This window comes from Nesoenas mayeri (genome assembly GCF_963082525.1).
Source record: "Nesoenas mayeri genome assembly, chromosome: 1".
Classification (NCBI taxonomy): Eukaryota; Metazoa; Chordata; class Aves; order Columbiformes; family Columbidae; genus Nesoenas; species Nesoenas mayeri.
Genome location: NC_137541.1, coordinates 141403125 through 141427135, shown reverse-complemented (window position 1 = coordinate 141427135; position 24011 = coordinate 141403125). Strand labels below are relative to the sequence as shown.

At 48.3% G+C, this 24011-nt stretch overlaps 2 protein-coding genes across 2 annotated transcripts in view; one reads left to right on the top strand and one right to left on the bottom strand.

The window, feature by feature from the left end:
* Positions 1–854: 854 nt before the first annotated feature.
* Positions 855–16346, top strand: ATP1B1 (ATPase Na+/K+ transporting subunit beta 1). Its single transcript, XM_080363580.1, has 6 exons — positions 855–1157; positions 3852–3980; positions 10966–11121; positions 11913–12097; positions 13960–14040; positions 14695–16346. Exons 1-6 carry the CDS (start codon positions 1058–1060, stop codon positions 14959–14961), a joined length of 918 nt encoding a protein of 305 aa, XP_080219706.1. The 5' UTR covers positions 855–1057; the 3' UTR covers positions 14962–16346.
* NME7 (NME/NM23 family member 7) overlaps positions 16166–24011 on the bottom strand; it is a 96514-nt gene continuing 88668 nt past the window's right edge. The window contains exon 12 of the mRNA XM_080363576.1: positions 16166–16225. Within this exon, the coding sequence (XP_080219702.1) occupies positions 16193–16225 (33 nt within the window). The 3' untranslated portion in view covers positions 16166–16192. The remainder of the gene's footprint in view (positions 16226–24011) is intronic.

Sequence of the window (24011 nt, the reverse complement as noted above, 5' to 3'; positions counted from 1 at the left end):
GCTGGACCCTGCGGAGCACCGCGGGGCAGGGGCTGGGGGGCCGTGGTTGCGGGGGCGCCGCAGGCCTGTCGCACGGGGGAGGCGGGCGGGCTGGCGCTGGGCAAGGAGCGCTGTTTGCAGTAAATATTCCGCAGCCGCGTTACACGTGAGCCAGCCGGAGCGGGCGGGCGGGGCGGCAGCAGCACCAGCAGGAGGAGGAGGAGGAGGAAGAGGGGGAGGAAGCGGAGGGGAGGCCGGCGATGCTGAGCGCTCGGTCTCGGCGGCTGCGGCGCTGCCGGGGGGCGGCCCGGCCCCTGCAGGACCCGCCAGGAGCGGGGTGGGGCTCATGCACGTGCGCGGGCCCGCGCGTGCAGGTGTGCAGGCGCGTGAATAGGCGGGTTGCCTGCGCACCTGCAGGCGCGGGCCCGCGCACACACGCGCAGGCGGGCGGGCAGCTGGGGACGGGCCGGGGCGCACGCCCACGCCCGCACACCCCTACACGTGCGCGCCCGCCGCAGCCCGGCCCGGCCCGACCCGGCCCAGCCCGGCCGCGGGGCAGGGCTCAGGTGCGCGGCCCAGCAGCCCGGACCGACCGGTGCTGCTGCTGCTGCCGCCGGCGCCGCAGCCCCGCCGCCCCTCTCCCGCCATGCCGCTCCCGCCATGCCGCTCCCGCCATGCCGCTCCCGCCGCCGGCGCGCCTCCACCGGCGCGCCTCCACCGGGCCCCGCCCGCCGCCGGACCCCGCCCCCTGGGCCCTCTGCCTGCTCCCATTGGCGGAGGAGGCGGCGGGGCGGAGCCGGCGGTGTATATGAAGGGGCGCGGCAGACGGGGAGCGCGGCTCTTCTGTGCCCCGTGCGCTCCGCGCCTTCCTCGGCCCGCCCGCGCCCCCGGTCGCTCTCCTCCCCTTTCCCCCGTCTCCCCGCCGGGCCAGCGCCGCCGGCCGCCCCGCAGCGCGGCCGGGCGTCCCCAGACCTTCCTGGTGCCGCGGGGCGCGGAGCCCGGCCGGGGCCTGCCCGCGCCGCCCGCCTAGGGCTAGACCTCTTCCCGTCGCCGCCGCTCTCCCGCCCGCCCGTTCGCCATGGCCCGAGGGAAGGCCAAGGACGGCGACGGCAACTGGAAGAAATTCATCTGGAACTCGGAGAAGAAGGAGCTGCTGGGCCGCACCGGGGGCAGCTGGTGTGAGTGCCGGGCCGGGGGCGGCGGGACCGGGTCAGGAAGCGGCGGCGATGCGGCGGGCACTGCAGCGCGGCGCCCCGCCTCCGCCGGCTGCGGCGGGGCTGCGGCCCCCGGCGAGGACGGCCCGGGGCGGGGAGGGGGGGCTGCGGTCGGGGCCGGCGGGACGCTAACAGTCCCGGCTGGGTGGGGGCGGGGGACCCGCTTACCCCAGCTCCGGTGTCCTGTGGGGCCCCGCGGGGGTCGGGGGGACGCTACCCGCGTGGGTGTGACTTCAGGTGTGGACGGGGGTGAGGCGCGGTCGGCCCCCGGCCACGGGATGGAGCCCGCGGCGGCCCGACCTTGGCGAGGGCGCCTCGTCCTTGGGTCTCCTTCCCCGGCGGCTGGCCCAGCCCGGCCCGGGGAGCATCGCCGTCGAGGGAGCCTGCCTTCCCAGCCGTCATCTGCCTTGGACTTCAGGGTGGCTTTGCTTTTTCCCCCCCCCGCCTTTCTCTGGATAAAGGAAACTGAGCTAATTTTACCTCGTCCAGAGAGAACAATTGGCTTTTAACGCCTCTGCAAGAAGGAAATGGCTGTATGTGCATTTGTGATTAAATGCTCATGATGTGTTTATTAGGTGCTGTACAAAATAGCACTTAGACTAAGAGGCTTTTAACATTTTCTTTACGCAAATAGATAGTCTTCCAGTTGCTACCAACCACAGCTGGTGTGCCACCCTGGTGATGTTGAATTCAGCTCCTGTTGTAATGGATCAGCTGGAGGTGCCACATCCGGAGCTGCCAGCTTTAGCTCTGGCAGGCGGGTGGACTAGAGCAGGCTTCTGCTGTATTTCTACGTGAGCAGAATTGGGCTGTGGGTGCGCATGGATAGGTATTTTCTGCTCCCGAGGCACCAGGCAACTGCGCAGTGCTTCAAATGCGGAGGCTGAACCAGGTCCTTCTCCCAGAGTGACTGTACCTCTCCACCTAGGACTGATTTCTATTTGTGGAGTTGATATGCAGGCTGATGATCCAATTCCTCTGTTATAAACCTACCTGTTGCAGGAAGCTTTCTTGTTCAACCCTGTCATGCTCGATCGCTAGACCCGCTGTGCATTTTCTGAGACCTAGGAGTGGTTTTGACCTTTCAGGTGTCTTTGGCATTAAGAGCATCCTGGCTGGGAACCTGATTAAATAAGCTACCTCCCAGCATTTGCCTTTTGATGTTACAAAACTCAAAGGCGTTACGCTGCAGACAACAGCATTAGTGTTTGGTTTGTTACAACAGCACCTCCTATGACCGTGCTCTGGAAAAAATTTCCACACGTCCCTGACGTCACAGCCATTTGCTTTACGCTGCCTGGATACCAAAGAGTGCTTTTAACTCCTGGAGCACCACACTACCGCACCCAGCTCTGCCCACCAGCCCTGGCTGCCTCCCCTGCACGTGAGGAAGATGAGAGAGATGGAGTGCCTTTCTGACAGCATCCCTCAGCCTCCGTGTTGCTGGCTGTCCTTCCTGCTCGCCTGTCTTTCATAGGCTTGAAAAGACGACAACCAGAACCGCCTGCTTCCACTGGGAGGCTTTTCCACTGATGCAGCTTTTCTTACGATGGGGCTGGGGAGGGAGGAGGAATACTTCCACCTACTGCTTCCTCCCCTTCCCTTGTAGCTCATCAATTCAAGACCTCCAAGTAAACCACCTCCTCTTCCTTTGCAGTTAGATGAGGGCAGTCTGAGATCAAGCAGGCTGTCTTTCAAGTACTCTGGCCCCTGCGCTGGCCTGCTTATTCCTGCAGCCTGATTAGCATATAGTTGCTTGGCATGGGCAAGCTTATCCTTCCCGTAGGCAGCCTGGTGATGCCTAGTACAGCATGTTACTGTGCAGTTAATCAGTTGAGATAATCCTTGTAAACTGGTAACTGATACCCAGAGTCTGAGCCATGCTGTGTCTCCAGGCTCATCTCCACACCCCCAACCCCCCCAGATTATTATAGGCATCTCCCTTTAGACCAAAACTAAATTTGGTATTTGGTTATTATATAATTCAGTTTTTAATTGTTATGAGCAGTGCTTGAGCACCTTTGTAGCCGTATGAAGCTGGCGAATTTGCAGTACTGTGACATGTCTCAGTACTTCCCTACATTTGAGATTGGGCGTTGGAGCTAATTTGGGCCCAAATTCTGCTCCTGTTGTTTTAAATGGAGGTGATAGCCTTAATTACTTGCTTGTAAACCTGAGGGTAGCATTTACTGTCGACTGTCCTGGTAATAGCTTTGAGAGCCAGAGCTTTGTGAATGGGTGTCCTTGAGAACCCACCTGTAGTATGACTTCTTGCCATTGGCCGCTTGCTTTGCTGAAAGTTTCTCGCCTGTGATTGTGTGTGATGGTAGTGTTGGGTCAGCCAAGGCATCCTTTGAAATATGGAATAAAGTGGTTCAATCTTTGTGTTTTTACGATCCCAAATCCCGATTTGTGGATTTTTGGGTTTTTGGGGGCTCATGCTTCCAGTTCCCCAAACAACTGGGGTGATTTGTATTTTCAGTTTGCATCAGGGTGTGATCTCACTGTTAAATGCATGCCTCTGCAACAGGGCTTGCCACCTGAATTCAGCGTGCTGGGCTCTTCCTTGCAAGTGGCAAAGGCTGGAGATTTTGCTCTGAAATATGTGTGCCGTGAGGGCTTGATTTGATTCCTCTTTCTGTTTGTTTTCTCTTGCAGTTAAGATCCTCCTCTTCTATGTCATATTCTACGGTTGCCTGGCAGGTATATTCATTGGGACCATCCAAGTGATGTTGCTCACTGTCAGTGAATTTGAGCCCAAATACCAGGATCGAGTGGCACCTCCAGGTAACTAAGCAGGAGGCCCCTGTTTGACTTGGTGAAAGCTGTTCTGGGGAGGCGGGTTGGTTACTCACCTCAAGAAGGAGGATGAAATAAGCCTGTTGTTGCTGCAACACATATTTGTAGGGGGTGGGTATGTTCTCAGCCTTCTGTGTTAACCGTACCGGGGCTTGAACGCAATCCTGCTAGAATTAAAGGTTGCATCACATGAAGTATGCCTCCTGTCTGAGAGGAGGTTGAACCTGGATTGCTGCTCTTCCTTTCCCTTAAACTGAAGTGATGGGGTGAAGCCAAGAGGCTTCACTTGGAGATGAGCTGTATGAAGAAGCTGGGTTCAGCTTTTGTTTCTTTGTAGCCACTGTGTTCCTATGGGTAAGTGAGGGGACAAAGCTAACATTTTGGCTTTATCAGGGTGCATAAAGGAGAAAGGAGATTGTACCAATTCTAGGTGTGTTTACTGAGTTTTATTAGCTGACACTGAACTCCACTGTGTGATCTAGAGGAGACGGTAGCGTTTACTAATTGAACATGTCGTGGGAGGCTGAAGGTGGGTCTTAGAGTTGCTGATGCACAACCTCTCTTTACTAGACAAATCTGCGCTCAACATCAAAACGATCTCTTGAGCAGTATCTGTGGCCAGCCTGCCCCAGGCAGGGGCAAAGGGAGCAGGGAGCCCTTGCCGCAGGTTCCCCGCTCTGCCCGTCCGGGCTCTGCGGCTGTGCCTGACTGCGGCTGCAGCCAGCGGCGGCTTGGAGCGTGGCGGGGGAGCTGCGCAACTGCTGCTTTCCCACATTGCAAATGACCTTGAGGCTGCTTGGCACCAGGGCCGGTAACGATCTGTCTCTCCAGTTGCTCAGTAAAACAGTTCAGAAGCTTTTAATAACGGTGGTATTTAAGTGACAATTGTGAGGCTGATGGCTTGTAGCTGCAGAAGCTGGCTCTGGTGTCACACGGTGTCTTACAGCCCCACTGTCTGCAGTGCTCTGCTGCGATTATTTCCTGTTCTAACAACACAGGGAACGTTACCATCACCAAATGGTGTTATATCTCAGCAAAGAATCATCTTTTTCAGATAATTGCTTTTCCACCAACACTTTTTAAGATGGAGCGGAGGCTGGAAGTGCTGTATTAGTGTGTGGCACTTCCTCATGTACTGGCATGGCTGAGGTAATGCTGTCTTAAGCACTGAAAGTGGCTGTTTTCATCTCTGCAATGGGCTCTGACATTTGCAGGAAAGACTAAACTGTCACTGATACTGCCCAGAGCCGTTAGCTGCATCTCAAAAGCCAACATGGCTAATGGTGGAGTAGTTATTTTAATAATGTGTTTTTCCCCGGCTGAAGCCCAGTGGTCTCACCAGACGTGAAATAATTAGCGAAGAAGCCCATAGAGCTTGGGTCTCATCCAGATAGAGACCTACTGTTTAGCCTGATGTCACATAATTACTCATTCTAGGTAAACTGTTCACTTTCAGTCTAATAGCAGTTTGCAATTCTCATTTCAAAGCACCTCTGTGGTAAAATTTCTGTGTATTATTTCAGCCTGCAGAGGAGTTTTATTCATCTCATAACTGTGTACTGCACCAGTTTTTCTGGGGCTTTTTTTTAAACCAAAAAGGAGAACTGGATTTTGAGATGCTCTTGTAGCGTGTACTACAGAAATCAAAATGGAGGAAGAAAGAAAAGGTCATCAGGGATCTTTGTAACGGGCTTTCAGGACATGTACTGAAATCAAGGGGAGCAAAATCCAACTCCTCCATGACAGTTGGCAATAAACAAGGGTTTTGAATCAAGGAGTAATTTACCAGTTAACAGCACAGGGTCCCTTGCAGGGCGCCATGTGACAGATCTTCCTACAGATGCAGACAAGCCAGGGGGAAGGCACGATGGAGGCTTTTAATGTTGAGTCAGTTCCTCGTCCCGTAGCACAGCAGCCGTTAGACCACAGCGAGTCAAAAATAGCCTTTTAATGTGGGCTTTTGCAGAGACTGATGCTGTGGAGAGTTGCTGCGCTGCTGTGTTTGGGAGGTCAGCGATCCCTGTGTTCCCCTGCTGTGCAGGGCTCTCCCCTGCGCTGCGGCCACAACTGCGCTGCTGGCAGTGAGCACGCGTGTGGCCGTGTTCGCTCCTGCACTCAGTGAGCATCCAACCCGAATTTTCTGTGATCTGGGACCCCTGCAGACTGTGAACTACACAGAACAGGGTTTTATGCAATTCAAATTTCTGGTTCTTGTGGGAAGATCTGTAAGCCAAGTGTATTGGCAGCTTGATAGACCCCTGGATTTTCTAGGAAGCTAGAAAACCTGGTTTTGTTCTTGTTACGGTGGTCTGTCCTTCTTGGGTGAGTCACTGCTATGTTGGCCCAAAATGGCTGGGAAAGGGGAAACTACACTCCCTTCAGGGTTTGCAGGAGAAAATGCTGTAGGGGCTGCTATAATATCACTCTTGTTCTGAAATACAACAGATTTCATAACAGCAGTAGAACCTGCAGGATGTTTTATTGAGTTATTGACATGGGTATAACACTGAAAGCCATAAAGTGCTATTTTTGTAGCCAAGTGTCATTACTATGCTAATTGGTTTGTGCATTGAACACCACAGGAATGTTATACAGGGCTTCAGGGCAAGCTGAGTTTTGTACCTTTCCCTGATACTTCTTTCCTCCTCTTTTTGTCTTGGGGTGGGAGAAGGGACAGCTCTGTTCACCTTCTCATTGCGACAGCCCCAGCTCCATGTGTGCGGCAGGCTCGGACTCTGCTTTAAGCACTGGACTTGCCTTCCTAATCAGGAAGGATGAGGATATTGACTCTTAAACACACTGTACTTGGTGTTTTGTTTGTTTTTTGGTTTTTTAAATAAATAAAATACGCTGTTCTCCTCCTCCCCTTCCCCACCCCAATATAAATTGGGCTGTGTATCCTGCCATCTTGTGGTGCGCATCCTGTGGAACACGGCGTCCTGTCGCTGGGGCTGGGTCAGGACTGTGAGACAGACCTGGCTGCTGCCAGAGGCTCTTTTTAGGTGGCCGCTGGAAGGGAGAACTTCTGCTCAAGCCAGGGGATTTCGGATGTCCCTGGTTCAAGTGCTGCCAGGACACCATGTGCCTGGGCAGTAAGCGTGTCATGGAATATGCCGCTCTGTGTTCCACTCTGGGCTCATTTAGCTTGAATGGTGGCAGGAAAGCCCCAAGGAGTGTCTGCCAATTCCGGTGAAGTTGTGCTTTTCTGCTTTGGTCTCTTGTCCTCTCAGCCACCTACATTTGGGAAAAAATCTCTGAATCTCAAGCTCCAGGGATGCAACTGCCAAGCAGGTTTTGCTGCATTTGTAGAAAACTTGCACCTTCTTTTTGCACTTTGGGGATGAGGTAGAGGGTTACTGGAAGTGTGGAAGAACATAGCTTCGTATGGAGGCTTTTAAAGTCTATGCTCATTTACTGAGCAGGAGGGTGGTAAATAGAAATGGTGTAGAGATCACTCAACTGGTCATCCCTGTCATCCCAGGAGTGTTCAGACTCATTCAGAACCAAGGTTATGCAGTACTTGCAAATGAGCATTGCATGATGAAGCAACAGTGGTTGCTATGGACTTACACAACCATTCCTAATAACAAGCATGACTTCCTACTTCTAGTTTCTTCTTCTTCACCCTCAGGATGCTTCTTCCTGAAGTCTTGCTCCTGCAGCTTAGAATGCTACAGTCTCTGGAAAATCTGGTTTTAAATGAAGTTGAATAAATGTGATCTTAATCTGCAGTGGTGTTTTGGAAGTGGAACTGTAGCTGGAAAAATAAATCAGTGACTTGACATCCTTTTTTGTTTTAGGTATCTTGGTACATTCCAGAGTTAAAAGCCAACAGAAGGTGGTGTCTGGTACCAAGAAGGCATCACTCATAATTTATGTGGACAGTGTCAGTCAGATTAAGAGAGGAATCAGATTTCCTAGCAATGCACTCAAAGAGCCAATTGCAGAAATTGTCAAAAGTAGCTTGTCAGTATTTTCATAGCCATAAGTTACTTGATTCTTCCATGTGTGAACAACAGCATCACCACACACACACCACCATGGTGCATTGCTGTGGTAGTACCACGAGATGCAAAACTGGCACACAGAGCATAGTCTGAAGATGAGGAGAGGGTTGTTTATAGACTCCTGGCTGTGAAAGCACTTGAGGCATCATTTGTTTTCCCAAATAGGGCTTGGTAATGAAGGTGCACGAAGCCCCAAGAGGCTTATTCATCCCCGTACTTTATTTGAGCAACATGCTTTCCTAGGTGTCTAGCAACCCTTGGTAGGTAGCACTGCAATGGCTCAGCTTTGATTTTTATTCCCCCCCGGTTGCCCCTACTTGTTTCAGTTGCCCTGATGGGGGGGGGGGGAAAACAGGATTGCTTAAGAACAGTTCAGTGATAGTGCTGCTCTGCTGACAGTAATTAAGCTTTTATTTTGGTCATGGCATGTACAGATGGAAAACAAAGAAGGAAATGACAGATCTGTGCTTAGGGCTTTGTTGTCCAGCAAGTTGCAGGCACGTGAGGATGGAGGTTGCGGTGGAAGCCAGTAATACATTTTTAATTGGGATAAAGCTATTTTTGTAACAAGCCTTTCATCTTAATGAACTTTCATCTTCATAAAGATTTCCTTTGTCGCTTCTAAGTGGGAAGACTGATCTCTACTTTGCTCTTGTCCTGAACAAAGAAAGCACCTGCCTTACCAAAGCCCGGTCTAGTTTAGTTCATCTAAGTACCTGTAAATTACCAAAGTGTGGCTGAAAACAGCCTGGCTGTGGCCACGGGCTGAGTCTACCTGGCAGGAACAGCTGTTCTCTTGTGCTGGTGGCTGGGGGACAGAGGTGCTGCTCAGGCTTCGGTGCTGCAAAGATTTGCAAGGCGGGGATGCTTTGGGTGGGAGTCTGTTCTTCCAGCCAAGTCACTTGTCTCACAGGCAGAGGGTTGGCTTAGGGCTGTAGGTATCAGAGACCAGGGTCTCCTAACCAGACAACAGATCTAATCTGCTAGATGACTCTTATACCCCACAGGGTGGGTATTCCTGACCTTTCCTTCACCTTTGACATGTGTGCATGGGTGTGTTTGTGTGTTACCTTGGACAAGACAAAACATAGAGGTGGAGACTTCTCTTGGTTGTAGAGGTCTTGAGCAAAACTATATATATCTTAACTGCCCGACTGAAGCTCATCAAGCCTGTCCAAGATTGCTTGAATTTTATATTTATACACTTGAACGACACACCTGTAACTTGAACTCTGGAAAAGGCAGACCCAGGAGAGGAACCAAGGCTGCAGTGCCAGATAGCCACTGCGAGTGACTCTGAGCTTCTGGCTTCCCAGCTGCGTGGTAACATGAGGAGGGTTCGGCAGGATTGAAGTCCCTTACTAAAATTGAACCCAGCTTATTTATTTTATATTTATAGCTGTGAAGTAAGAATGCAAGCAATTGCTTGAAAAGGGGCTGAAAGCCACTGACTTTAGTGGAATTAGGTCTTACCCTCCAGTGGAGTAGTAAGTTGCTTCTAAACTTGTAACTTTCAACCTGGTCAGTTTGTACCAGAGGGAGTTTTGAGTGGTTAAGGCTGCTTCCTGGAATAAAACTTGAAACCCTGAGCTACTCACTTGGGTGTCTCGCTATCTTTGGCTACTAGGAGCTGCGTTTAGGGGAACAAAGCTAATCTTTGTCCTAGGTTACAAATTCCAACTCTGTGGGTAGCAGGCGGGGGAGTGGTGAGCTGGCTTGAGGAGGGACTAAGCAGAAGCACTCAAGTGGCTTTGGAAAAACTGCTGGAGTCACAAGCTCCTGTGGGCAGGGGCCAGCCAGCTAAGCTGCCTGAGTTCTGCACCAGGGGAACTTGCTGGCAACAGGCCTGTTCTGAAAGCTGTCAAAGGAAATGCTGCTCCCCTGCTCATTTTTCTTGTTGTTGTTAAAATGAAGATGACAAACTGAACAGAAGTCAAGACCTTAATAATTACGGTGGCCACCATAAAAGCAGCATGAGCTCTAGCTTCCATTACTGAAGTTTAAAGTATTAGCCATGCATCAATGCCTTCAATTAAAATGTGACCTAGACACAGGAGTAAACATTTCCAAGTCCCATAATGAAAAGCAAAGGGGTCGGTACTTTTTATCATCTGTGGGTGTTAGTTGTATCTAGTCCCTTCCCCGCTCCATGCATTCTTTTTCTGTTCATCTTCCTGAAGTCAAAAGTAGAGCTAGTTATGCAGCACAGAATCTGGGACAGTCTTTTAAGCATCTCTCCTACTTACTTGCTCAGTGATGAGCTTCTGATTAAAGAGCTGAGGTGGCTATTTCTGCAATCAGAAATACCTGTGTATGGAGTGATGAAAAGACCAGAGAAAGAGATCAGGCTGATGAGTTTACTGAGTGAGAAAGTCTCACCTGTCCTGCATGGGAGAGACCACACAAAGGCAATGTGGATTGCAACCAGCAGAGACCATACCCAATGTGGGGAACTTCTTATCTTTTCTTGCAAGGGTTCATGAGCGGGCAGCTCTGATTTTTATCCCTAAATGCATAGTGAGTTTTGCAGACTTTCAAGTCAACTTATTAGGCATGCATACTTAAGAGTAGGCTTCTGCGGGGCTTTATTGTGTGTGGTTGGTCTCACATGCAGACAGCGTCCCTTCTGTCCTTGGGGAGGAGGCAGAAGTGGGCAGGGGACCTGTGGGTGATTGTTTTTCTTGAGGAAAACCTTGACTTCTAGCCTCCTTTCTGGATTCTGTGATTTTTATCTCCTTAGTGATGCAAACATCATGACAAATATTCCAGACTGTTGTTGGAAAGAGGGGACGAGAGCCTGTCAGAGCTGCCCCTCTAGTGAGCTAAAGCTGTTTTGTGCAAGTCCTGAAGTCTTAAAACTAGAAATTATTAGAATGAGTTACATTCTTGGTGTGCATTGCATTGCCCTGAGGCTGTGTGGCTCTGAGATGCACTTAATGTTTTCTTTCTGGTTTTGCTTTTCTTAGGACTGACTCAAGTCCCCCAGGTACAAAAGACAGAAATTTCCTTTACTGCCACCGATCCCAAAAGTTATGACCCATATGTGAAGAACCTTGAGAAGTTCTTAAAGGACTACAGTGCTGATCAGCAAACCGAAAGCATCATATTTCAGGACTGTGGGGGTAAGTCTGGACTGTTTCCTGCAGCTGGGGGCTCTGATCAGCGCCTCTGCGCCAGGCCCATCAGAAGTTGAGGGTGAGAAGTGATTGGTGGGTGGTCTCTGTCTTTGGCTCTTCCTTTCCTTGTAACCAGCGGCACATTGGTGAACTGTCAGGCTCTGGTTTCAGTCATATGGCTGCTCGTTAAATTATTAGTTTGGACAGACCAGACTTGGCCAGGGACGTAGCTAGAAGCTTATTGTAGCAGTTCTATGGTGGGGGACGTCCAGATTTCACTTTGAGAAAGTTTCAGGTGGCACTTAAAAACATGTGGTGCTGACATGATCTTCTCTGACAGCCATGGGGTTTTTGCTGATGACTTTGCTAAAGCTGGTGTCAGTCTTTTTGATGCAATGCAGCAAAACATCTGGGAGGTATTAACCTTTAATAGATAGCATGCAATAATGTGATTGAGACTATCAACTCATAATATGTACATGTAAAATCTGAGGGGAAACCCCTTGTAAAAGCTGCCAACAAAAAAAAAAACCCAACTCTGAGACAGTGGATTGCAAATGAGTTTGTTCTCTTGTAGTCTGTAAGAATCCCCAGTTAAAAAACAAAAGCCCCACAAACTTGCTGGTCTGGGACCAGCCCAGAATTGGGGGTGGCTGGGTGCAGGGCTGCTGTGTCACTTACCTCTTTGGATGAGGGGGGGAAATCCTAACTGCACACAGAAGCCCAAATGTTGCTGTTCCTGACAAGCAAGAGGTCAGGTTGCACACTTTTGTCTTTTCTTTCCCCTGCTATGACAGAGATACCTGCCGATTACAAAGAGAGAGGACCATATAGTGAGACCCAGGGCCAGAAGAAGGTCTGCAGATTCAAACGTGAATGGCTGGAAAACTGTTCTGGAATAAATGATCCTACCTTTGGGTACAGGGATGGCAAACCATGCATCCTCGTCAAGCTCAACAGAATTATCGGCTTCAAACCTAAGGCAAGTATCTCTTCCCTTTCTAGAAGAAGCTACTGATGAGGAGGAGGAGTTGGCTGCAGGTTTGCTGTGCCTGTTTTTCTGTCTCTGGCGAGAGAGATCAGTATTAAACCTCTTCTGCAGAGGAGAAATTGTGAGATGATTTGAGTAACTGGCTTTAACAATACTTTTCTTTAAAAACCAATGAAAACTGCACACTGTAAGATGGTAACGCTAGCAAATGAACCTCACTGTGCAAACTCCTGGTTATTCATCTGGTAACTTCTGTGCCTGCTAACTGACTTGCTGTAAAAGGGTATTTTCTTCAAATGATAAAACTCATTTTAAGTTCCTGTACGCTTCCACATGACCACCCCAGACTGGCTCTATCTCTAGTAGGATCTCAGTACATTGTGTCATGCACCAATCCACTCAGCTCTTTCCTCAGGCAGGGTAGAGTTGCCTGCCTTGCTAGAAGCACTTCATTTAATTAAGTCCTGGCTAATGTTCACTATCAGAGTGATACGTAGTCCGTAAAACCTAAGCTACATCTGCGAGTCAGGCACAGCTCTTACTGCAAGAGGGGTGAGGGGATCTTTTGGTTATTTAATGCAGTTTCCCAGATGCCATAGGATATCTCTGTCACCCGCTTGCTCTGTGCTGCATCTAAAGGCATGTTTGCAGTAATGCTGAAGGATGTTACCCTGGACAGGAAAAGCTTTTACTTGTGTGTTTTTCCCCCAATGCATTTAAATGCTAAAAAAATCTGTAAGAATTCACGGGCAGAGCATGTGTTACTGAACAAGGTGGTGTGCAAAACCTGCCACTCCATCTTCTGGATGGAAAACAGTGCATATGGTGGCTAAGCTGTCTTTGTCACCATCCATCAGTGGAGTCAAGGACAGGGAATTGTGCTATCTAGCTAACGTGTTTTGAGGAACATTCTTCGAAGGGAGCCTGCCCTGTGCTAAAAGAAACAAGTTGAATTTTGGCTCGTCTGATCCAGGGTGGAAACAGTGGGTGTGTTTTAGCAGGAACGTGCTGTGCTTGGTATGCAGTGGTTGTGGAATGACAGAAGATGTGCATGCCTGGGGAAGAGAAGGGTTTGGTGTGTTCCTCTTTGCCACAGAGCTCCGAAGAGCTCCAGGCCACCTTAGGAAGCAAGGTCTAGTGAAAGAATGACTTTACATGTTTTATTTAGAAATGGCACATTTATCCAAGGCAACACTTGTTTCCTTCATTCCACATTCCCGCAGAGAACCCTACAGCTCTTGTGCTGCGCAAGGTGTGTGTACAGCAGGCCTGAGATTTGCAAGGTTGTGAAGAAAAACTACCACACTTGTTAGGAGACCAGAGAGCTGCATCAGAGCTGACACTCCTGCCTTTCCCTGGCATACTCGGGGCCTTTGTCCTTCCCTGTAGGCTGTGCCGAAGTTCAGCAAGGTCAGGGTGCGGCTGCTGCTCTTTGTTGTTCTTGTGCCTTTCTACCTGGCAGGCAGGTGGCAGATCCTCCAGCAGCACGTCTCTGCCCGCCACTATGGGGCTTTGCACAAACCAGCCCCCCGCTAGCGAGTGCTCTGCCCTGAAACACTCTACCCAGCGACACCACTGTGGAAAACAGCCTGATCTGCTTTGCCTCAGTATCCACAGCAGTAAAGCTGTAAAAACAGATGACAGCTCTGCTTGGTTCAAGTTCCCCAGCTTCTAGTTGTGTTATGCTGCGTGTCTGTGCCGAGAACCGCTACCAAGAGCTGTTGCCTCTGACACTGGGATAGAAGGGGTTCTGGTTAATGGCACGTGTGTGGTACTGCTCAGCTTTGCTGCTGCAAAGGTGCTGCAGAGAAGTGTCTGGTGAGTAACATGCACTTGTTTTGGGTTTCTTCCAGGCTCCGGCAAATGACAGCCTCCCTCCAGAAGTTGCGGCAAAATACAACCCATATCTCATCCCTGTGCACTGCACTGCCAAGGTAAGTTGAAATGCACTGGAGCAGAGGGGGGAAGCTGCAGGGACAGGCTGTCTGAGGCTTTGTCCAAGTGTAGTGACCCCTCTCTGCAGATGGGCAAAGTGATTTTTAGTTAGGACAACTCCATCTCTTCAGGAGTTTATCAAAACCTCATTGGTGACAAATGACAGTGCTGCCCTTGCAAAGAGGAGTAAAAGCAGGGCTGGACACCAAAGGGTACCCTGAAAAGTAGCAGTTTTGCTTCCAAATGCTGTACTGGAGCTCTTAGCAGGGATGGCTAAAAAAAGGACTCTAGGGAGGAGGTGATTTACTTGGCATTGCAAAGCAGCTGGGACACAACAAACCTTTATTTTTTCAGCCCAAGATAGCGCATTGGAGCAGCAGGAAGCTGTGGTGGCTTCCGAATGCGTAAAGTGTTTGAGGTTTTAAATAAAGAAAAGCCCTTTTCCTGGCTGACGCATGCTGGGAGGTGCTGATTAGGCAGCACTTATGTGTCCCTTCCACCACCAGGACTGTCCTCATGCTGTCGAGGATCAGTGATGACCCAAGACAGGTTATGGTCTTGGTGAAAAACAGATGCTGCTGGGGAAAAGAGCTGCAGAAGGTCGAGTTTGTGTGATAGTCATCATTTCGTTCTTCATTTTCCCACCTCTTTAGAGAGAGGAAGACGCAGACAAAATAGGCACAGTGGATTACTACGGGATGGGTGGCTACCCTGGCTTTGCCCTGCAATACTACCCCTACTACGGGAAGCTCCTGCAGCCGCGGTACCTGCAGCCGCTGGTGGCCGTGCAGTTCACCAACCTGACCTACGACATGGAGGTGCGCGTGGAGTGCAAGGCCTACGGGCAGAACATCCAGTACAGCGACAAAGACCGCTTCCAGGGACGCTTTGATATTAAATTTGACATAAAAAGCAGCTGATTGTAAGCACAACTCTTTCCCTACCCCACCCCTCCTCCTCCTCCTAGCCATTTAAAAAGGTTAAAAAAAGAAAAAAAAAACACACAAAAAAAAAGAACAAAAAAGAAAACCTACTAGTCTTGAACAAACTGTCATACGTATGGGACCTACACGTAATCTATATGCTTTACACTAGCTTTCTGCATTTACTAGGTTAGAATGTAAACAAAGTGTAGCAATAGCGACAAATATTTATTCTACTGTAAATGACAAAAGAAAACAAAATTGAGCCTTGGGACATGCCCATTTTTACTGTAAATTATGATTCCATAACTGACTTGTAGTGAGCAGTGTTTCTGGCCCCTAAGTATTGCTGCCTTGTGTATTTTATTTAGTGTACAGTACTATAGGTGCATACTCTGGTCATTTTTCAAGCCATGTATTGTATCTGTTTTCTACTTCTTGTGAGCAAAGACTTTTGCTGTCCGAGGTGTAAATACTCAATGGGACTAGAACTGGCATGATACTTCTCATTATTTTGTTCCTTTTCAAAGAAAGGCCCACCTGTGAGATTATATTTAACAGCACTCCATATGGCTTCTGACTTTTCTGTGGTGTTAGGGTATTTTATTTGGAGGGGTGGGAGCAGAAACTAACTTAAGTGAAGTTCAACAGAATAGATGATTGTGTACTGTGCTTTGTAGCGAATGCTGTCTCTCTCTCTCTTTCTCCACCTTTCCCTTCATCCTCCAGTATGTTGGATGAGAGACTGGGTCAGACTATCACTCCCCTCAGTGATAGGCATAACTCTTTGCTTTGTATATTTTCTTTTCTTTTTTTTTTTCTTTTTTCTTTCTTTTTTTCCTGCTGGAGGCATCGCACAGTGCGGTGCTAATGTCTTTATTGAATGTTTTAACCATTTTCATGGTGGAAGAATTTTATATTTATGCAGTTGTACAATTTTATTTTTTCTGCAAGAAAGTGTAATGTATGAAATAAACCAAAGTCACATGTTTGAAAAAAAAAAAAAAAATCTTTATTTTAAACTTTATAAAAGCAATGCAGTACCCCATAGAATGGTGTTAAATGTTGTCTAAAGTGCAAAACTCTATGTTCTAACATGTAATAATAGCCAGGAGTACAGTGCTCTTGTTGATCTTGTATTTCAGTCAGGTTGAAACATTGGACAAATAAATGAATGAACACTCAGATCTGTGTGCATGTCTTTTGTTTTGGGTGAGGATGGAGGCTGTTAGTTGTCCAGAATCTTGAAGAAGTACTGTACCTGTTTCAAACAGAAAACACAGCTTTAGCACTTTCAGAGTGTCTCAGCTGAAGGGAGCTGAAACAAATGTTGGGATCACCTTAAATTGCTGCTCCCACCTGTGAGTAAAAGTACTGTGGATCAGCTCTAGAAGAGGGGGATTTTGTGGTAATTGTTTTCCTTCCTCCCTGAGCTGCCTAACAGCTGTATTTGAGGCTGCTGTGGCACACATGCCCCTGATCACACCAGTCTGGAACCCAAAAAGTCTTCAGTGCATTTACCATTGCTGCACATTCTCCCCCTCTGGAGGCACAGGCTGCACATTCCAGCAGTAACTACAGGTCAAAAATAGTTTATCCTTAATGTGGGGTAAAGCATCCCGCAGGGGTGTGTGCCGCAGGTCTAAGAGAGGGGGTGGTTGCTGAAGTGGCACACAGGAGTGCAGTGTCACGGCAGCAACTGGTGTGTTGCTGCTGGGCTCATAGCCCAGCACGGAGAACAAGAGCAGGCCCTGCCTGACAGGGCTGCTTGGATGTGACAACATGTGGCGGGTGGCTTCCTGCAGGAGTCAAGATCACTTTACGCTGCGTGGTGCAGGGTAGCAGCAAGCATTTCTCTGTGTGAAGCGACAAAATATGGGTCTCCTAGAGCAAGATGCTTGATAGAGCCTTCCTAATCAGAATGTACAACACTGGGCTGCTAAACATGGTGCATCTGCTAGAAGGACAAGTGTAGTTACTGTGACGGGAGCACACGTGCAGCTGTTACACACTGTTCCCAAGGAGCCAGCAGAAACCTCACCTTCAACTGTTTCACTTGCTGCTGGATGTTTATGGTGAGGCAAGCGTTTGACAAAGATGCTGTGATTAAAGCACTAAAGTGCTCCCTGAAGGAAGCTCTGAATGCACAGGTGCTGCAGAAAAAGCTGAGCCATGGTGGCTCCCAGCAACTGGTGGGTTTAGTGCTGCCACCACTTGTGGGGCTAAGTTTGATAGGATCAACTGCCCCTACAAGTCAATTCTTAGGTGTGCAGCCTGTGACTGTTCAAAAAAAACCAAAACAAAACACAATAAAACCCACACAAAAACAAACACAACAGCCACCATCCCCCCTTCCCCCCCCCCCCCCCCAACTGCTTTATTTATAAAAGCCACAAGTCACAGTTAAATAATTTGTTCTCATATAGTGAATTAAAATGAGATTAAAGTCTGAGAACACAGTGGTGACAAAGCTGATGGCTTATTCTAGGGATTGAGGCAAACGTAGAAAACTTAATGGTGCCTGTGTTGGCTTCAGCAAGCAACTACCAAAAGGTGCATAATAATGGCTTATGAAATAAAGCAAAAACATACCTTTAGCACCCCCTCATCATCACCTTCTAGTATCAAACCAGTGAAAGTAGGATGGCCAGTCCTGATCACTAATTAACCAGGCAGTAATGGCAGTAGCTCCCCCAGCCACACATCCTGCAGCCACGCACTAATTTCCACAGACCCAATTTGTCACAGCCCTCAGCCCACTTCTTCCACCAAAGCTCTAAACCTTGCCCTTCCTTCCCATGCACCTCCTCTCGCCCTCTCCCCCTCACCATGCCAACCCCCCCATAGGGCCAGACATGCACCAACCCTGCCACCCCTTTAGATATGCTGCTGTGCTTTGTCAGCCCTAATAGAGCTATAGCATTAAAAGGCTGCAGGTGTGTGGGGATCCACCAACCAAACACACAAATCCAATCTGCACCACACACAAACACAAAAAAAAAAAAAAAACCAAAAATCAAAAACTCCAAACACTGAGCCCCAAACCCCTGCCACCCAGGACAAGCTGGTACAGCCTTCTGGCCAGCCAGCTCGCGCAATAGCACCCAAACTTCTGGGACACAACAGACTTGATACTAAAACTGCCTTTCACAAGCTGCTGCTGACACAGTCTTGGTCTGGTAACGGACCAGTCAAAAGCCCCGGGTGGGAGCAGGCTGGGGGAGTCCGGGGGAAACGGCGGAGTTAAGATGTGACATCAAACAAAATTAAAATTAGCATTGCTTTCAAGATTTTTATTATTTTTTTGTGTCTGTGCTGTACTGCCTGTGTAAAATCTACTCTCCTGAGGAAGGTATTGCTTTCCTTATTGCCTAATCAAACTTTACGCTATAAACTGCCAGTTTGGACATGTTGTTCTTTCTGCCAGACTGGCTCAATATAGTTAACTATAATTGTTGCCATTAAAGTGAATTTTTAATCTCCCTTCTTGTTGATCTAGGACACCTGCATTTCAGGGTTAGAGAGACACACAAAAATACTAATAAAAAAAAAGCGGAGACAGAGACATACGTACAGTTAGGGGCAAGAACCTTCAGGTCTGTGTTTGCACAAACAGTTGCACTAAAGCACACCAGCTAACAGGTTTACAGCTCGGAGCATCAGCACTTCTGGGCTTCTGGTTGCAATTTGGCCCAGGGCCTAAGCTGGCACAGGCCAGGCATGACCCTCGGCTTTGCCAAGAGCCAGGAAAAAGGCCCAACACAGTGGAGCCCACACCCCTGACATGGGGCAGGTTTAGCAGAGTGGCATCGACTCCCACCACTGCCTGTCCTTCCCGGGGTTAGGGAATGAGCCACCTCTGAGGGTGGTTACAGAGAAGATGGATGGAGACTCCCTTCTTACCGGAGTCATATGAAACAGACCAGGGGCAACGGCTACAAGTTACTGCTGGGGACAGTTCGATTGGACACAAGAGGGAAATTTGCCGTGATGAGAACAATCAGCCATTGGAATAATCTCCCCAGGGATGTGGTGGATTCCCAAATACTGAACACTTGTAAGATTCAGCTGGACAGGGTGCTGGGCCATCTTGTCTAGACTGTGCTTTTGTCAGAAAGGTTGGACCAGATGATCCCTGTGGGTCCTTCCAGCCTGGTATTCTATGGTTCTACAGGTGTGTGCTCTCTTTGCCCAACTCCTGCTCACTTGTGCTATTTCAGTCCTTAAAAGCCCCTGATTTTGTGCAAATAATTTTCCCAGGCTAGGCTGAACAACCTCAGCTTACTTAAAACCTACAGCAGAACTCTTCTTCCTCAATTAGCTTTTATTGGATTGTTGACAATCCACACAGACTGTACTGGGAACACTTGATTATCATAAAACCATGCCACATATTGTATAACATGCAAAACCAGGTGCCAGGGTGATCTCTTCATATGTAATTAGCTTTATGTGGGTCAGCTGCCACCTATCTCCCAGTAAAACCAGTTAAGAGCTGGCAAGCCTGTAGTACGTAGATAGGATCCTTCTCTCCAAGAACCTCAGTCTCTGAAGCACAGCACTGCTGGACAAGAAACAACAGCCAGCAGGAAATCAGGGACATCCCTTACCCCAGGCACATCACAACACATGTGGTGCCTTGCAGAAGAACCAAGACCAAGGATTTCAGCACTACCAAGAGATTTGGGGCGCCCCCATCTTGAGGTCCCAGCTATAGACAGCTTGGAGAACCCAGTTCTAAAAGCACCAGATCCTTTTCCAAGGGGATCCAGGATTTGGGGGTACTTGGCACCAAGCACTCAGACAGAGGTCAGGTATTCCAAAGCACTCTGTATTTTAGGAAACACACCTACTATCCCAGGGTTTGCCTGTAGGATAAACCACAGAAAAGGGAGCTGCACCTCTACAAAACCTCTCAACAAGCCTCATATTTGGCCTAGGGCCCCAGAGCTCCTCTGAGCCAATCACACTTCTGGGCTCTTTACAGGACCCAAAGGCAGCAGAGGACAAACCCATGCCAGGAACTGATCTGAAACGATCCAAATGCATTTCACAGAAGCCACCCAATGCCCTTCAAATGATGCTAACATTCAGGGGTGCTTGCTCCTTCCCAGGGATGAAACAGTTAAATTTAATATCACAACTCTTAGATCCCAGGAACCATCTACCTGCTTTATAGCACACACCTGTGCCTGCCCCAGCTCCTGTTCAGGGACAAATAAAAGGAAGTAATAACAGGTGAAAAACTGTGACCTTCTGGTTCTGACCTTATAAACTGCTTTGCTGAGGAGGGGCTGAGAGTTGCTGCAGTTCTGTGAAGTTCTGCTTCAGCTGAACGTGCTCTCTGCAAAACTTCTGTTAACTGAAGTCGGCCGCTCCTTCTGGGTGCTTCCACGCGCTACTGCCAAGTTTCAGCAGTTAACACAGCAAGCAATAACAAAATCCACTCTAATGCCCTGGCTGAGCACAAACGATTATCACCTGAACAATGTGTGCCCTAAAAGCATGGAGAGGCCAGGCAAAATTTAAAATAGAAATAATTTTAAAAAAGGAAACAAATCGAGTGAGGCAGTCAGTCTTCCAAGGGAGAGCAAAAGATCTCAGTAATAATGCAGGACCCAGCACACAGGCACAAAGTGTCCTGAAGATTTCAAGTTTAAAGTTTAAAAGTTTCAAGTTTAAGAATTACAGACACCTACAATTTAATTCTCCTTCCACCCATAAAACAAAGCAAAAAGTAGGGCTGATGAGAGGTGCCCGCTGAGCAGCTCTGGAGTCAGAGCTTTTGCCTCCATAAGGACAGACCAAGGTACACCCTGAATGCTACTAGCACATCATCCAGGCAGCGCTCCTTACATCTCGTCTATGCAGAAAATGCTAGCATGGCCAGGGTACCTCAAGGTTCACAGTCCCATTGCCCTTGTTTCCTTGGGCTGGCAGTTTTGGACACAAGACCCTGTTAGTATCACTCATGGCAGAAGCAAAGGGGCTGCCAGACACACTGGTAGGAAATATGCTGAGATGACAGATTCGCTTTTCACTCATCACCAGAAAGATGGCGGCAATTTCAGTCCTTCCTTGTCTCTGCTGAATCAAACCTGGCAGCCTGGAGATGGAAGCCTTTTCCAATCCCTGTACTCACAGCCTGTCAGACATCTCAGTGCCTTTCACACAGCTGAACAGACACTCTCCAGTACCCCTCTCCCCAAAACCACAACGAAACTGTGTCTCCTTGGTTCAGTGTAGATGCCCAGGCACATGATCCAGAGAGACTTTGCTGAGCTGAAGTTTCAGCATCAATACAAAATAAGACTCTCTCAAAACACTTAGGCCTTACAATTTTTCACAGGTTATCTCAGTTTGAGGTCACTGGTAGGAACCAAAAATCTCTCTTTGCCCATTAATCTTGGTTTGTACATCAGCATGAACCTGCTGACTTTGTTAGCACCTGCTAACACCTAAAAAGCATTTCAGCTACAGTTCACTCAGATGACTCACACAACTAAATCATTAGATTAACACACTGAAAACCCATGCATTCATACCATCCTTCCAGCCACAAGCAATCCAGAAATAAAAATGGTTGTCAAAGAAGAGGGTCTGCCTACTCACTGTATTATTTGTTCTGAAAATAAATAACTGGTTTTCCACATAAACCTGAGGAGGGTTTAGTTCCAGGCAGTTTGTTTAAAAAAAAAAAAAGGAAAGTTAGTCACTGCTGCCTCTCTCTCAGGCGTCACGCACTGTAAGAAATAAAGCCGGTCAGGCTGCCCAAGGCAGAACAATTTGTACACATGCACTTCAACTGTCCAAGTTAATTTCTTAAGTACAGCTGGGATAAAAGCCCCTATAGACCAAAAAAATAGAACTTTGCAATAGAAGGTTTTATTAAAGAAACATTACAGGTTAACATAGAGTGTAAAAATTCTTCACAGAGAAGGTTGCAAAGCATTGGAACAGGCTGCCCAGGGAAGTGGTTGAGTCGCCATCCCCGCAGGTGTTTAAAAGGTGTTTAGATGAGGTTCTTAGGGACATGGTTTAGTGCTAGAGTTAGGTTATGGTTGGACTTGATGATCATCTCTTCCAACCAAAATGATTCTCTGATTCTATTTTACTTTTATGCTATGTGCTGTTAACACAGTCACCTCAAACACTGCATATGGTTATGACCAACTCCGAAATTATAGTGAAAGGCAATGGAAACTGTATCATAAAATATTAGAGAAATGTGAATTCCAAACAGGTTGTAAATGAGAGGACAAGACAATAATTTGCTACATCACAATCAAAACACCAAGAAAACAAATGTTATGCTATTTACTTTGTAACATTACAAGAAAAATAAGTGAAACAAAAAACATTTAAAATAACAAAGTGATTTTACATCATACATAACTACTGTGCTGACTCAGACCACTGATCTCTGAAGTATAGACACTTGTACATTTAATAAGAATGTACAGGTTCACTAAATCTCCCCATTCCACAGCGTAAGCCAACTGCTCAGTAGCCAGTGCTGAACATATTAGCCCAGGACTCTCCCACCAGGAGCTCTACTCTGCCTTTAGCAACATCTTTGGTAGCCAACAGAAGAGATCACTGGCCTGGTACAGCCACTGGAATGAAACAAAGTGAAGGGTCCTGGCTCCCATCTCATGTGAAGAATGACAACACAACTGCTTTCCCTGGGATCCTAAGCAGCAAGCTGAGTCACCAGGATAACTTCACACTTACCTTGAGGGACACCTGCCTGCCCCAAAGTCAGGACCTCTTATATGATGCCCTTGAGCCAGTTGGCTTAGATGCAGACAAGATGCTAAGTGCACCACCACAGGTGTCGATGCAAGCTGCCAACACACCCTGAACATGGCATAAAACCATTGAAAAGGGCCCCTGCTACTAACACCTGAAATATCTAAGAAAAGCCTGTTTGGGATGTGTTCATAAAAGCCACAGGCACTGTGGGGGCTACTTGCCAAAGCTCTCCAGCCTACTCAGACAGCACTGGAAGTCATGGTCTGCATGAGCTGCTAGATTATGGCCAACAGAGGAGGAAGTGGTGGTTGCAGAGAGAGAACAAGAATGTGTTTCCACCCAAATCATGTATAAAAATGAGGACAGAAGCAACAGGCAAATATATGAAGTAGAATACAGCTAGCATTTAAAGCTTTTCCCAGACAACTAAGATGTTCTGCAGCGTAGCATTTGGCCAGGGGACCCAACAAGCTACACCTGGCAGCAGGGTAGAACTCATGACAGATGAGACAGCAACAATATCCTGCAAAAAAAACCAACCAAACAAAATCACCACCTGGTCCACAAGTAGTGGCCTTGCATGCACCATCACAAGCTCCTGTGTAGACTGTTAGTTCCCTGTGCTGATAGGAAACAACCCACCAAACCAATAGCATAAGTTCCCCCAGCACAGTGCTCAAAGTACCTCCTGAGCAATGTCACTGAATCTAGAAAGCTCCATTCCCCAGTGGAATGGGTTAGTATTAAGAGGCCAAGAACTCGTTTCAAGTCTCAGCAGCCCTCCATGAGTTCAACACTCCTGCTGTGTGCTAAACCACGTACCGTCATGACAGGACTAGTCTATTGGCACCTGAGTGACCAAGTTCCTATTCATCTGCTGAACTGCGTAAGGCAGCTACCAGAGCCAGCCCACAGTTCCCAGCTTGTGGCAGGATGGTCTCGGCACACTGACTCTCCCCAGCAGAACAGCAGTAACTGACACTGATACTGACGCAGAAGGAAACTTGTCCGCTTAGCAACTCTGGCCATTTAAGAAAATTGTCTCTTGCTCAGAGACTTACCTACTTGTAGATATATCTACAAGATATTCTTGTATCACTCCCTACCTATGTGCCAATGCGCTTAGGGTTAAGGAGGAAGTGGGAGAATCTGGCTCTTACTACACCCAGCATCCTCTCAGGTGACCACTGCCACCTTGTTCTTCTCACACAACTGCTGGCATGAGCTCATCACAACCAGAGCCTGAGCCCTCAGTAATATCACAACACCAATACTGGCACAACACTACACTT

Bases quoted from the DNA above. Each gene is read 5' to 3' on its own strand.
- ATP1B1 (XM_080363580.1), top strand. From the start codon at position 1,058: ATGGCCCGAGGGAAGGCCAAGGACGGCGACGGCAACTGGAAGAAATTC. The intron at 3,981-10,965 runs GTAACTAAGCAG...TGCTTTTCTTAG, and splicing joins GGATCGAGTGGCACCTCCAG to GACTGACTCAAGTCCCCCAG. The intron at 11,122-11,912 runs GTAAGTCTGGAC...CTGCTATGACAG, and splicing joins CATATTTCAGGACTGTGGGG to AGATACCTGCCGATTACAAA.